This window comes from Agelaius phoeniceus, chromosome 9 (assembly GCF_051311805.1).
Source record: "Agelaius phoeniceus isolate bAgePho1 chromosome 9, bAgePho1.hap1, whole genome shotgun sequence".
In the NCBI taxonomy this organism is placed as follows: domain Eukaryota; kingdom Metazoa; phylum Chordata; class Aves; order Passeriformes; family Icteridae; genus Agelaius; species Agelaius phoeniceus.
Window position 1 is genome coordinate 29,572,938 of NC_135273.1, and position 14,710 is coordinate 29,587,647.

The 14,710-nt window shown below is 42.2% G+C and overlaps 1 protein-coding gene across 3 annotated transcripts in view; it reads right to left on the minus strand.

Annotated features, from left to right (window-relative positions):
* RTKN2 (rhotekin 2) overlaps positions 1-8,175 on the minus strand; it is a 41,603-nt gene extending 33,428 nt beyond the window's left edge. The window contains exon 1 of one of the 3 annotated variants that reach the window (XM_077183403.1): positions 4,323-8,175. Coding sequence is in view for 1 of the 3 variants with exons in the window: in XM_054637408.2 (XP_054493383.2) it covers positions 278-328 (51 nt within the window). In the remaining 2 variants the exon portion in view is untranslated. Of the gene's footprint in view, positions 1-277; positions 406-4,310 lie in introns of those variants that run through there. The other 2 variants (XM_077183402.1, XM_054637408.2) reach the window with 2 other exon arrangements.
* Positions 8,176-14,710: the final 6,535 nt, after the last annotated feature.

Below are 14,710 nucleotides of genomic sequence, written 5' to 3' on the forward strand. Positions count from 1 at the left end.
CCTCACGAATCGGAAAACCAAGGAAGATTAAAAAGTTGCAAGGGAGCAGCTCCGAGAGCCTGTGGAGGACAGCGTAAGCGGGGGGCCCAGCTCGGCCCGGCCCAGAGCAGCCGCTCTGCCGCGTCCCCCCTCAGGAGAGCTCACTCAACTCCCACAGACCCGCCGAGCCCGGAGACAGCGCAGCTCCCGCCGCCCGCAACCGGGCACCGCCCGCCACACCGCCCCCGCGGATCCCGAAGGTGCGGACCGGGTCTGCCCTGCCGGCCCCGGCACTCACCGGCCCCGCGGCGCCCGGCCCGCCGGGCTGCTGCCGCCTCATCATCCTCATCCTCCTCGGCGGCGCCGCCGTTCAAACCTCCCGCCCGGCAACGGCCGCGGCCGCCCCGCCCCCGGGCCCAGCGGGACAGCGCCCGGGCGGGCTCGCTGGGAAAGCTGCAGGGCCGCCTCGGGGGCTGCTGAGGGCAGCGCTAACCCCTCGAGTGTAGCCACAACAGCCAGTGCCAGAAATAGGGCCAGGACAGTGCCCGTCTTGGCTTCTTTCTTCTCTGTTAATTTACTTTCCTGAAACAGGCCGGTGCCGCCTCTTTCTGATGAGTGCCCTTACGGGGAGCGGCTCACGGCAGCAACCACTGCTGCCCCAAAGCTTGCCATGAATTTTTAACCGTGTTCTTGGGTTCCTGCAGTTCATCTAATTATGCATCTTTAATATGATGGTACTTCAACAGCTGCACTAGTAGCACCTACTGTTAAAAGTATACTGTTATATACTGAGTAAAAGTGCATTAATTATTCACTAGATTGACTGGAGAGGAATGGGAGTCATATCTCTCTCTTCTGCTGCCAGTTTTGCAGCTCTGTTTGTCTTCGGCAGATGAAACAAATGAGCCAAATAGTGTCTCCCATCCATTCCTCATCCCTGATTTCTTGGCTTTCCTCTCTGATTTCCTCCTTAACAGGTGATGGTCAGAAGCACAGATCCTCATTGCTTTGCACAGGGTTGTCAACATTTGTGGGAAGTAAAATGTGCTGGAATGAGTGAGATATACAGTGTTGCTAACAGCTTTCTACAGGAGACAGAAGTCTCCAGGCTAACATATGCTTATTTAAAATATAAGAAAATGCAGTTAGGAAGGGAAAATTTTTAAAGGATCATCGCTTCATCGGGATTTCATATAGGTGCTCAGCAGTTCAGCTGGACCCCTGACATTTACAATTGGGGCACAAACACAGTGGGCTAGCCTTTGAGGAAAACCATGAACTTCTGGACCAAAAGTATGTATTCCTTAGTGCAAGGCAGAGGACAGGGAGCTCTGCTTCCCTCCAGAGTGCTCATTTCACCTGGAGGCAGAGATGGCAGAGGCCGCTGTTCTGGAGTTCCTGTCTCCATCTTGGCCATGTTTCTTAGGACAAGGACAGGCATTCAAATATTCATTAAATACCTTCATGCCATTGTGAAATCCTCTGTATACCATTGGCAGGGCACATGCCACAAGTGGGAAGCCCTACCCCATTGCACACAGGTAAAACCTTACAAAATAAGGGCCTTGTTACCCTTGTAAAATCATGGCTCAGGCCTGTTACTTCAGCTGAGTAGAAAAGGACTATGGGAAATGGCTATGACTCAGCTGACTTAGAGGTAGAAAAACAAATTATATAACCATTACATGTTCATATTGTGGTTAATGGTGGTTGGTTGGATTACATTTGTTGTGCTTAATTGGAATGTAACTGATAAAGGCCTAACTGCTTTAAAAGGCCAGGTTTTTGCAATAAACTCTCTCTTGCACCTGCCTGGGGACTCTGCATTGCTCTGCTTTGGAACACTACCCCAGGTTATATATTTATGGATGCCATATATTTTCCAGTTGTTTAGAAACTCCCTCCTGGTTCTTTAGGTACTGTGACTTTCCCAAAAAGTCTTTGTCCAGTTCATTCAATGGAGAAATCCCATCAGGAAGCCAAAAGGCTTTTGCTTAATCAAGGTATGATACTTTGAGCTGCATATGGACAGCCAATATATCTAAGAGTGAGCTTAAGGGAGGTTTAAAGGGAAGCCTCCACCTAATCCTGGTGCTTCATGCACCCAGGATAAGCCTCAGGCTCCTGTCTCTGCTGCAGAGTTCAGGATTTTGGATACAGCAAAAGCAATCCACCAAATGAGAGGAGGACATAAGATGACAGATCAGAGTGCCCTTTTGCTTTACAGTATGGCATGTCTCTTAAAGTGAGGTCTGGCCTCTGCTGAATCAGGGATGGGATTTGAGCCTCAATAATCTACAGATCATTTTCTAGGCCACAGAAGTAAACTAGAAACAGAAGCATGTCATGGAGTGGAATTGAACCAAACAGGTGAAAGTCTCAGTTTGACTGAACCATATTATCATTGAATCAGTGCTTGACCCAAGTTGACCCATACAGCCTTGACTGAATGGCTGAAACTCTGATGAGTTTGATGTAAACTGTGGGAGCAGGTGGAAATTATAACCTTACTGCAGAGATAAACAAAGAAGGAATTAATTACTGTAACTCATCCCTTCAGCAACTCACCAAATAGTGCCCTACCACAGAAAATTGACACAACCTGTGAAAAAGACACACTTCCTTTGCAGCATCATCCCAAGCAGTTCAGGTTAGACTCTAGAACAAACCCACTGGTTCAATCTTTGCAGAAGCACTGCCTCCAAGACCCCTGAGAACAGCTCTCAGGTGCACAGCAGCAGGGTTTGTCAAAAGCCAGAATGACTACATGGATACAATAAAAATCACTGCAAAAGGACAAGTTATGCCCCAAATTATTTCAGGCAATCAGCAACTCTAAAACCATTTTGCTGGTGGTGTAGACAGCTCCCAGGAATCTGTGGCAGTTGTCCAAGAATTTTAGATGCTAATTAGCATGGTTTTACAGTACAGTCTGTTCAGCAAATCTGAGTCTTAATAAAGTCCCAAAATGTGACTGCTAGTAGCATAAAGAGCCCGTGCCTGCAGCCCTTACATGCTCCTACAGACACTGACTTGAATTGGAGCCCTTAAGAAACCAGTGGCAGTTAAATGTGTAGGACTCAGCCCTAAGCAACATGAATGCTATCTCCTCAAGCTCTGTGCATACCTGCTCTTCAGCTGGTTCAAATGTCCAATTTCCCAGTACATTAGGAACATGTTTCTGCAAAGTCTGGCTGCTCACATTCCTACACCTGTTTCTGCTTTGGTCCTGCACTGCATTCACTTTCTAGAGATGTTAGGTTTTTCCATTATAAAATCAGGCCTCATAATTCAGTAGATCTAATTCAGTCAGATGCTTAATTAAAAAATTAAACATTTCACCACACTTCTAGTATTAGCTTTTAAAGGAACATGAGACCGAGGCTTTAAAAGGCATTTCTACAGGTTTAGAATGAGGTGAGATGTTCTTTCCACACTTTATGTCTAGCTCCAACAAAGCTGTTCTGCTGCTGTTACAGCACATAAACGAACTTGAAATGAAGAAGGCTTTAGGCCATCTACATTATCCAGAGATTTGGGATTCAACTAGTAACTAACTATTCTGCTTGCTCCCTAACTGAAGAGTAAATGCAGCAGACAGCAACAAAAAAAGGAAGCATTGTAACCATGTTTTTTTTCACCAGACAAACCTCCACTGAATGGCAGAGAAACCAAAGGCACAACCTACAAAACAAGGAAAATCCTGCACAGTCACTGCTGCTAGTGCAGAGAAGTCAGAAGGGGGTAGGGTGAATTAAACAGAGGATCTATATCCTGCCTTCTGAGGTTTCTTAAGTGAAACATTTTTTTTTCAGATGAATCACACTATCCTTTTATTTGGCATTTGATTTGCATTGCAAAGCATTTGGCTTCCTTCTAGTATTAGGGAAACTGGATAGCAGAGAAAAGATCATTGTCTATCTAAATCACTGTTCTGCTCAAGTGTTAGATCAGCATATTATTTTAAATGTTAGGCCCATCATTTTGGTTTAGCAGGTACAAAATGTCTACACCTACTCTTGACAGCACTGCAGTATTTTGCTTAATTTCTTAGTTCCCACAGCTTGCTACACCTACTCCTTGAACATCATCAGATTGTGCCAGTAGAAATGCATTCAATTCCTCTTCAGATTTATCCTAAATGGAAATCTATGAAGATTTGTACTGGACACGTGGGAAAGAATTGCAAAGGCTTTTTATAACTGACTACTTATTTAATTTTAAACTGAAGAGCAAACTGTTCCCATTGATTGCTACTGGCTTTGATTGCCATGGTGTGTGACCACTGTAGATTGGTGGAATAGGCAGAGACTGGAATTGAGGGTGTTTACCTGACCACTTACTGGAGCCTCAGTGACTCATTTCTTCATTTCAGCCTGCTGAGGTCAGTTGAAAGTCTTTCCATCTCTTAGCTGGGCAGAAAGGCAACATGTAGTCCTACAAAACAAAGCAAATATGCGTAACTACCTTATTTGTAATGCACTTCAGGTTCAGTTTTGATTGGATAAGGTGAAAATTAATCTGTCTGACAATGAGCTAAAGCTTAACACTATCATGGTGAAAGTTATGGTAAGAAAAAACTTTATTGGCTCTATCTTAGCTAACTGAGCAGTGTGAAATAGGTTCCTTCTCTAAGGTAGTCACGGACCCAGTTGTTGAAGATGTCATCCTATAACATGCAGGTGCCTAAGTCAGCTAGGATGTATCACCCTTATCTTCCTGCCATAATTAGACAGAGCAGCCAGAACAGCTTAGAATAAACTCTTGCTATTTCAGGTGTTCTCAGATTAATTTTATCCTGAGAGCTTGTTCATCTTCTGCTCAAGTTTTTTTTTAAATGTTCTGCAGCTCTCCTTCAACTGCTATGATGCTTCCCATGGCACCAGGATCACATCTCTGTATGATGCCATCAACTAAACATTGATACCAAGGTGCTTCAATTAACTATTTTGTTGATCATTGCATGTTCCTGTAGAATTTCTAAAAGAAACTGCAAAGGTTGACAACATACAAGGAATTATTTTTCCTTTTTCCAGAGGCCATAAACTGACTCCTCCCAGTATTTTTGATGTCAATCCTCTACTGAAATACCTTCAGATGAAATTAATGTAGCCTTTTTGAATCACCATGAATGTACTCAAAATACATTTTATAACAGAAATAGTAAGTTACATAAAATCCATCCCCATCTGAATTTGGAAAACAGTTCCTGAGATCAAACCTGAAAACAATCAAACTAAACATTGCATGACTTTAAACTGCAGTTTCATCATCCTCTACATCCTAAAGTTGCCCAAACCCAAGACAGTGAATGAGTGACTAACCAAGGTACACCAGTCACATGTATTCTGCTTGGGAGACCAGGGACATTGGCTTTGAAGCCAATTCACATGTGCTTCCCACACAGGTGCAGAATCAATCCCACCAGAAGTATCCTGTTGGACAAGGATCCTCACAGGTGACTGAGAGCTTCACTAGAAGCCTTTCTCCAGCTGAGAAGACAATGCGGACACACAGGGTCTAACAAAGCATAAGTTTTGCAGCTTTTCCCTAAGTTTAGAAATTTGTGTGGTCTGTCTTTTCTATTCCACTTTCTATCTTTACAGCAGTTGAAAGAATGAGGTTATCTTTAATTCCTTTCAAAATCCAAGGTGATTGAAATTGGCTGCTTGGATACATTGCTTATAGAGGGACCATAGAGAAATGGTCACACGAAAATAACACTGCTGCTTAAACCCAGAGAGTCCTTGCAGCTCCATATTATGGGGACATTCCATAGAAGGAGGGTTTCCTAGAGATTCTACGCTTCCTAGAGATCCTACGCATGCCTTTTATCAGGATTCCTCTGTTGGTTACAGAGTCCTGGTTTGATTTTCTTGGGCATTTACTGCAGGTAGCACTTGGTGTATAAAATACCCATCTGAGACAGCTGCATCCAAATGTTTGCTAGGCAGTGTGCTGGTGAAGTCACCAGTTTGTGTCATGGGACAATCTAACTGGGCACTCTGTGTTCTGGTTTCAGGGTTAGGCCTGTTAGGATTTTTTTCAATTGATCTTGCATAGGCAAGTGAGAAGTCACTGGATCATTTAAGGATTGCCACTTCGAACCTGAAAAGGAGAAGTAGTGCACTGAGAATATAAAAAATCTAAAGATAAACTCCTATATGAGAAAACTATGTCAGAAAATCCTCTTCATTTTGGGAGACAGAGGACTTGCACCTATTGCTGCAGGAGCAGATGTAAACCCACTTCTGATAGCAGTCACCCAGGTAAAAGGACCAATTCTCCAGTTAGCTCTTGGGATTGGCTTTTTTTTTCCTGAAGGTAGATCCAGGCCAAGTATTTACAGATGGTCTCTTTGTTTTTTCCCAAACAATGCAAAATATCTCTGCAGAACACAATACTTGGAAACAATCTCCAGCTGAAGTGAGTTTGTAGTTTGGTCTGATTTTTGCAAGTACTGGAATACAGGTATCTAGGGAGAGAAAAGCAGCAAAGCAATGTGCTCTGGAGACCAAGCAACATCAGGTGCCCTCTGTGCAGCCACCTGTACTCCAGTTCCCCCTGCACTGCAGCATTGCTAAGGAAGTAAATAGTGACTCACCCTTACCACTGCACATCTTGAGGTGACAGCTGGCACAATAACTGAGGCACAGTAGCCCAGTATAAATTAACTTCTTTGCATTTCACACACTATTTGGATTGTTTAGATCCAGTCTCAGGGAGGACATTCAAAGGAGCATGGATAGGGATCTATACTTCCCTGCAAACTCTCACTTTACCATAAGAAATGTTTCTCATTCATACAAGATTGGTTTTTCTCAATAGTTTTCCCAATCACACTTGGGGCTATGACCATCTGCAGCTCCTTAGTTTTTCCTGCCTTGCCACAAAGCTGTAGTTTTTCTGTCCTGAGTTGGGTTCCAGCTGCATAAATGGGCATTCGTCACACAGATCAGGCCAAGAAAGAGTGAGCCAAAGCAAGAAGTATTAAGGTAAATGTTATTTCATGAAAATAGCACAGTAAAAAAAAAAAAAACCTAATAACTATTTCGGGTTAGAAATTTCTATCAGAGGTTTTAAGCCTCTGGTCCTTAAGGAAAATCTGGCTTGCAAATTATGTCCTGTTTCTTACAGAAATAGATACTGAATAAATATTGAACAGTTCATCCACTCAAGGGCTTAGATTTAAAAAATACATCCATAGGAATAAAAGGATTTAAGTTTTTAGAACTGCCAGATAATGTTTCTATTCTCAGCATCCCTAGTTGCTGTGCCTCCACCCAACTTCTCCCTAAATCCAGTGACCTCCTCTGCCCCTCGGAGTGCAATACCACCGTGGAATAACTTGCCTCCTTGAAACCTCAAAAGAGCCATAAGCAACAAGAAGTACTTGTCACATCACAGCCAATACTGGGACCCCAGCAGGGATCTAAGGCTGTGCCTGGGGAATAAGCCCAGAGCCAGACTATATCTTTTATGCAGGTGATGCTTTTTTGTGGAATCACTGTGGTGTTGGATGGAAATTGTCCATTCACATGTAGGAGGGACTAGGATGTCATTCCATAGGGTAGAAGGATCCAGGGGCAGAAGTTTGCTGCAAAGGAACCTGCAGACACCCCATGGCTGAGGTGATGGGCAGCACACCCTCTCTTCAAGCTTACCATGCTGCACTGAAGGAAACCAGCCCAGCTATTTTTTTTCCTCTACTCCAGTGCCCCTCAAAGTCAAACCATGGGGAGGGGATGAAAGTGGGCTGTGCATGTGTTCTCCTCAATGTGAGATGGAAACATTTCTTGCTAATGATCATATTTTTTGCCTAACAAGATGACCCATTTTTGCTCATCATTAGGAAAAATCAGGGGTTGAGTAGCAAATATGAGTAACTACATTTTACCTGAGGTTGGTTTGTCAGACATTTCTATCATGTCCTCCTAACCATTTCACAGCCTGTTAAATGAGCTGAGACAACACTTCATGTCACTGAAGTGAATTTTAAATTAAAATTATGGTAACAATAAATAGCACCTCATGTTTTTACAGGCAATTTCATCTAGAAGAATAAAAATAACTAGTTCTGCCTGGATGCATGCATGACTTGCACACATGCACATGTTTACTTTCTTATCTAAAAATCAATTTGAGTTATAGGAAGCTATTTCTAGCACTTGATTCTAACTGTGCCTTTGTACAGTGTCATCAAAAAGCAATCAGGATGTTTAAAGAAAAACCAACAAACAGCAAGTGCATTTTATAACAGATTCTTCAAGAAGCAAATGCAGATCCAGAGGGGAAGTTATCCAACTCTGATACATGGGGACACCTGTTCAAGATAATCCCCAAATACTTTTTTGCTAACAGTGTTTGTGCACTAAGTCTGTTTTAACCAACAAGTTAAAATCTCTGCTTTCTTTTATTCCTTCTCTGTTCAAAAATGTCTTCCCTATCCATAAACAATCTCTGCATTACATAGATAAGACATTATATTATACATATCTGCTTACATGGATAAGGCAGTCTATCTTGTGAGAGAAAACACCAGCAAAAGCAAGCCACTACCTAACAGGAAGGCCATTTGTTCTTAGTTTATTTCATAGTGTGGACACTCACAACAGAACCTCATTTTTTAAAAAATACCCCTGCTCTGTCATACAGCACCCTTCAGAAATGTATCCACTTCCATCTTTAAAACACTAGCCCAGGAGGGAGCTTTAAGAGAGGTAAGTGGGCTGCTACTCCTCATCTGCTCTTTGCCTAAAGTCTCTCTCCAAAAGTCCATCTCTCTCACACTTTGGTGAGGGACAGGTTCTTTCACACACATGTGTTGCTCCACAGACAAGAACACACTCTGGCTGAATGGATTTAAACAGCCACTTGGCACCACCAGGCACTGAAGCACCCAGAACTTCACTGGCAGCTTTCATACAGGCAGTACAGGCATTACTAATCTGAACAGGTTTTTCTCATTACCACCCTAGTCACACAATTTTTTAGGCATTCCTTTCAAATTATCTTATGATATGACATTGCTAGGTTGGTGGAGAACTTCTTAGACAATTTTAGAGGTAATAAGTTCCACACATACTTAGCACCATAATGGTTTGTTACCTTACTGTAAAACCTCCATACCTTCTCTGGGAGTCCTTATGGGCAGCTCCTTGCAACACTGACTCCTTTTGTCTTTCTTCTGCACAACCACCTGACCCTTCCTGTACCTTGCTCAACTGCCTGACCCTTCCTCCTCAGAGCACAGTCTCCAACTCCCCTCTGGAGCAGCTAACCCACTCTTTTCTAACACCCAACCTTATTGGACGTAGCTGTGCCCTATTAAAGGTGAGCCTTAATTGGACACAGCTGTGGCCTATTAAGGGCAGGCCTGTTCCTAATCCTTGGTAATTAGTACAGCTGCAACTCCTCAGGGGTGAGATTGCCTTCAGCACTAGCTCTCATGCTTCTACAATCCATTACATGCCACCAAGTGTACTTTACTGGCAGTCACCTCAATAGCTGGCTAGAAACTCATCCATGGCAAACTTCTCCAGGTTATGCCTCTGAGGCATCAGATTTTTGTAAGGAATGAATCATTCTCTTGTTACTAATGATTTCACCTCTGAGCATTTCTAAACTAAATTTACTGATCTGACCAAATAGCCTGAGTTTGGGATAAAATGTTTCAAAGGGACTCTAATCACAGGTAGCACTGCAGCTTTCATTAAAGCCTTGGAGAGAAACTGCATGGGGAATTTTGCATGCTGGAAGGCTCACCTGAGTTTAGCATAGGCATGAATCAGTTTGGAGATAGAACCAAGCCCCATTTGGATGAGATCTGTTTGGGCTCTGTTCCTGCTCCTTGTGGGAGGATCCTTGGCTGCAAATTATATAAAGTTAGCAGCCATCTGGGGGCAAAAAATTTGAGGAAAAGATAGAAAACACCACAGCCCAATAAATTTTTCTCCTTTGGTGAACACATGTTCTTTCAGTTCCCAGCCTCAGATGGAGCTAGAAGTGTCTGGTCACACAGCCTTCAAGACCTGAGAGATAGATGTGGATGTGAAAACATCTGTTTTCAGGAATCCTTTTACATATTGACTCTTACCTATCTTTCAAATTGTAGATGTTTCACTGCACATGTGGCAGTGGCAGGAGCACAGTATTTCCCAAGGACTGTGCCTTTTATTTATCCAATTTTTCCAAGGATATGTATCTGTTACATTTTCTAGAGCACAGCTTGTTTATTTGTTTGCTACCTGCATACATATCTTTAGTTCACTGCACTTTTTAGCTCCTGTGAATAAGAACATGTCATTGACTTCAGAGCCTTCTTTTGAGAAGAAGCTTCTTTGTGCATAAAACCATTTGACAGAGGCTTCTTGCATGCTCACAGGCAGGGCCTTCAAAGTGGTGTTAAAGACAGTCCAGCACCTTGCTCTGAACACTGCAGATTTAGCAATTGCAAGGGGTAGCATTCATTATAACAACAGAAATTAAATTGTCCCTCGAAGAACAAACTCACCTCAGTTTGCACTACACAAGACATTGCTTTAACACAGACCATTTGGCACAAAATACCAGATGTAAATAGAGGCCATTTCTGCAGCAAGACACTGCCTAACACTTCCCTAGTGAGTACCATTTAGAGAAGAGCGGGGCTGCAACAAGGGACAAACAATTGCCTTGCTTTCATGCTCAGGTGAATTTCACCCCATCTAACAGATTTCTGTCCTTGCCACATGCAACCTGCTGCAGAAGAGGCAAAGGACTCCAGGAGAGCTGTGCAGCCTGTGCAGAAAAATACCATTTTTCCTGCCCAGTTTGAGCATTGCTTGGCTGCAATCTGAAAACTGCATGTTACCAGCAAAGCTAAAACACTGGAGAAAACCAGGCTCTTTCATCTCACTACCATGTAGGAACTAATGAGTGCTCTGTACTTTCTTCTAAGTTTGTCCCTTTCTTGTAGATTGTGTCTTCTCTTTATCATATAGGAAGCCTGTTGGCTTAGGTGAGCCCCTCTCCAGTAACTTTGAAAGCCTCATTCATCCCCCCCATTCAGAGTCCTACCCAGCAGAAGCCTCCAGCCTACTCAGTCATTCTCCCAGGACAGCAATAGCTGATCCCCCAGACCTTTCCATGTAATGCAAACATCAAAGTGAACTGCTCACATGAATATCAGAAAAAAAACAGCAAAGAGTGTGAAGGAATAGAATTGTCCCTAAGCATCCAATAAAATCAAAATATATTTTCAGATGACATTAAAGACACAAGTCTGAACTGTCTTTTGTGTCCCTGTGTGATACTTGGGATGCAGGTACCCTGAGCAGAAGGGAATTTAATATATGGAATCATTTAATATATGACATCAATGTGAAAAGCTGCAGAGCCAAATTTTCTCAGGGAATAGAAATGACTACACAAGCTACAGAAAAGTTTGCAGCATTCTACTAAGTTTTGTCAGTATTCTTCTGAATCCAAGCTAAGGTTTCCATGTTGGTTTGAATTTATTACCACTGTGTAATAGTAAACAGAGAATAAAATACCTTTTATTGCCCAAACTGACATTTTATTCCCTTCCTCTTGTTTTGGTTTTGTTTTCCTCCTTTTGAAAGAACTGCTGTGTACTGTATGCTCCATGGTCTGGGTATTTTTCAGTATACTCTTCCTTTGTGTTCCTTCTGAGTTATTGCATTATCATATGTAGAAAAGTGCCCCAAATGTAGTGGTCCTTAAAAATCGTATGTTAAGATTGTTGATACATGACAGCAAAGACCAAGCAGCCCATGCCAGTAGGAACCAGAAGCAATGTGGCAAATTCTCAGTGGCATTGAAGTCCCTGGCTATAGGAACTGACATGATTTGAGATTTTACTTAAGAAAATTAAAGCAAATAATTCCAAGTCATATTAGTATGGATACTACATAGGAAATGTAATGGTATTTTCTTCATGATTTAAAAATTCTTATCTGAATACAAAAAATGCCTAAAGGACATTTGAAATTGAATTGTAATTTGGAATGAAATTGAATTTGAGTTGAAAGGACCATAAATACCTTCCGAGGTTCTGTCTTTCCAATGTTTTATTCCAACCAGCACCTGGCAATTGTTCTGCTAATTGAAACTTCAGTGGACATGATTTTGCAAAAACCTATCATCATTCATATTGATATTTCAATTTCCAGAAAGACCAGTGACGGAAGAACTGTGGGCTTTGTGCAATTGATTTGTTTATATGGCCAGATGTTGTGTGGAAACCTCTCTGCTTGTGCTGTTACTTCCTGTTGATCCCAAATCCATTTTAGGTTATGTGATAGCATTACCTGGCCAGAACATGGGAACAAGCAATGTTTTCAAATAAACTAAAACTGAAACAGGATGAGCTGTGGATTCTTCTCTTCCATTACTTGGGCTTTCCTATCAGCCATCTTAGAAAGTGCTCCCCCCAAAAATATCTTAGTGTTAATAATAAATTACCATCTGCAATGTAATTTGGTCTTAAAGCTACGGAATCCTCATCCTGACAGTCCCAGTGCTGTAGACAGAGGTGCTGCTACACTGTGGCTGCTCACATGAGGAGCAGGAGTGAAATGGCTTTGTTAAAAGGCTCCAGTTTATTCTCATGAATGTTACAACCCAGAGCTTAGACTTCTGACCTCTGAAGAAGAGGCACTGGAGACTTAGTATGTTCCTCTTCTCTTTCAAAATAAGCACAGTAAAGAGTCACTTGGCTGGCAGGTAAATCCCCCCAGCTTTTCCTCTCAAGAAGCGATAGTTATATTTTCTTTATCCTCCTAACTAATTGAAGTCACTCTTTTGGAAGGAAAATCAAAATAGCTGAAGTTCCAGCCATATCTCCTGCTGACACTCCTCCCCACAGCCCATCTTCTCCTGTCTCTTGGAAAATATGCTTACAGCCATTTCACACCTGAGAACTCTCACCATGTATGGACTAAATGGTGCAAATCAACCCATAAGAGAATCCTTTATTCTCTATTTTCCCATAAGAGCATGCAACAGTATGGGTAGAGAAGAGGAAAGCTCAACAACTTTCTGGAGTCAGCTCCAGCCAGGGGTTTCCTATCAGGAAAATAATGAGTTTGGAGAGCCTGAAGGAAGGCTGGAAGCTGACTGCAAACCAGGCAGGATAAGCTGCTGCAGGACCAAGGGCAGTCTTGCAGGCTGGTGCCTCTCTTGATGCTGTGGCAACTCATTTGAAAACACAGACCTGACTTCATATATGATTTCAAAAGATGGAAGACTGATATTCAGATTGGAGTGCCCCTCAAAAGGAGGAGAAGACAACAACTAAGCAGCACCAAGAGTCACAAACTCAACACATACGTTCATGTTCTCCTTCCTGTTGACTCTCCCTGCAAGCAGTGCCATTCAATCTGTATGCTAAAATGCACCACCAAAAGCCTCTTTCCTACTGCGTGGGTATGAGTGCCAGTGGCAGCAAAATGAACATTGTTGTGTCTTTGATGATTCCTGAATATATCTGCATGTAAAGGTAATATGAATCCTCATCTAAGGCACCACTGCCACATAAATCACTCAAATACTTCTTTCAAGTTTCTAAGGTCTTTCCTTAGATTTTCCAACTCACTTCTTACTTCCTCTCAATAAACAGGAAGACAGCAAGTATTAAATGCAGGTAAGTTTCAGCTGCTCAAGTTATGTGCATCTGTAGTTCACACTCAAGCACTGAGAAAAACACAGCACTTCCCAGCATACAAATTAAGTGAGCTGAATAGGCACACCTATTTCAGGCACAGCTTTACAGAATGAGGGGACTGAGCCAAACTCCCAATCCCATCTGTATGCAGTGGTAACGGATGTGCAGCTGTGTGTTTTTATATAACCATATATAGTTCAGGCAAACTTCCCCAAAAGTAATTCCATGCAATTGCATGTCTCCTATAAACTGGCTAGATCATGCAATGAAGACCTGTGTGGGAAGTGTGGGTGTGAAGAGGAGAGACAAAAATTTCTGACACCCCTTTTCAAAGCAAACCAGTACAGAAACAAGGAAATCAGAGGCTGCTGAATGTAGCCAAAGTCATCATAGTGAATCCAGTTCTACACCACATAAAAAAGGCTCCCACAAACATGTCAGCATTGAGAGCCTGAAGGGCAAGTGAAAACAAAACTGACTCACCTATGCTCCTCATTTAGAATAAGAAAAATAAAATATCATAAGATAAACAAGTAGGGTAACACATAAAAAGAAAACCAGTTTTATAATATTCCCTTTTCTATCTACCTTCAGTAAAGTGGAATCATCAGCTTTAAGGAACCTTTAACCTATTTTAAGGTCAGATGGGACCCTGTACAACAGCTGCAGACTACTACCTGAAAAAAGGCTGAATACTATGAATATTCCACCTTCCTTGCAGCACCAAACAGGTTAGTACATGCTGTTTTCATTTAAGTAACTTTTATCCTTCTGGAAATTATACTGCAAAGTGTTTAAAAAGATCTTGAAAGAGAAAGATGTATACAAATAAACAGGATAATGCCTCCCCAGCAGTTGGCAGAATTTCACAGTCTCCTGCATTATGCCTGTGTCAATTTGAGCTTTGTCTAAGTCATAGGGGTAGATTCTACTCACTCCAGATTTAAATCAGAGAGGATAAAGCTCAGACATATAATGGCTGATGCACATTCTCTGCACAGTTACTGGTATATTAAAGGGAGTCTGTTCCTATCCAAATGCTGAGAGAATGACTGAACTGGACAT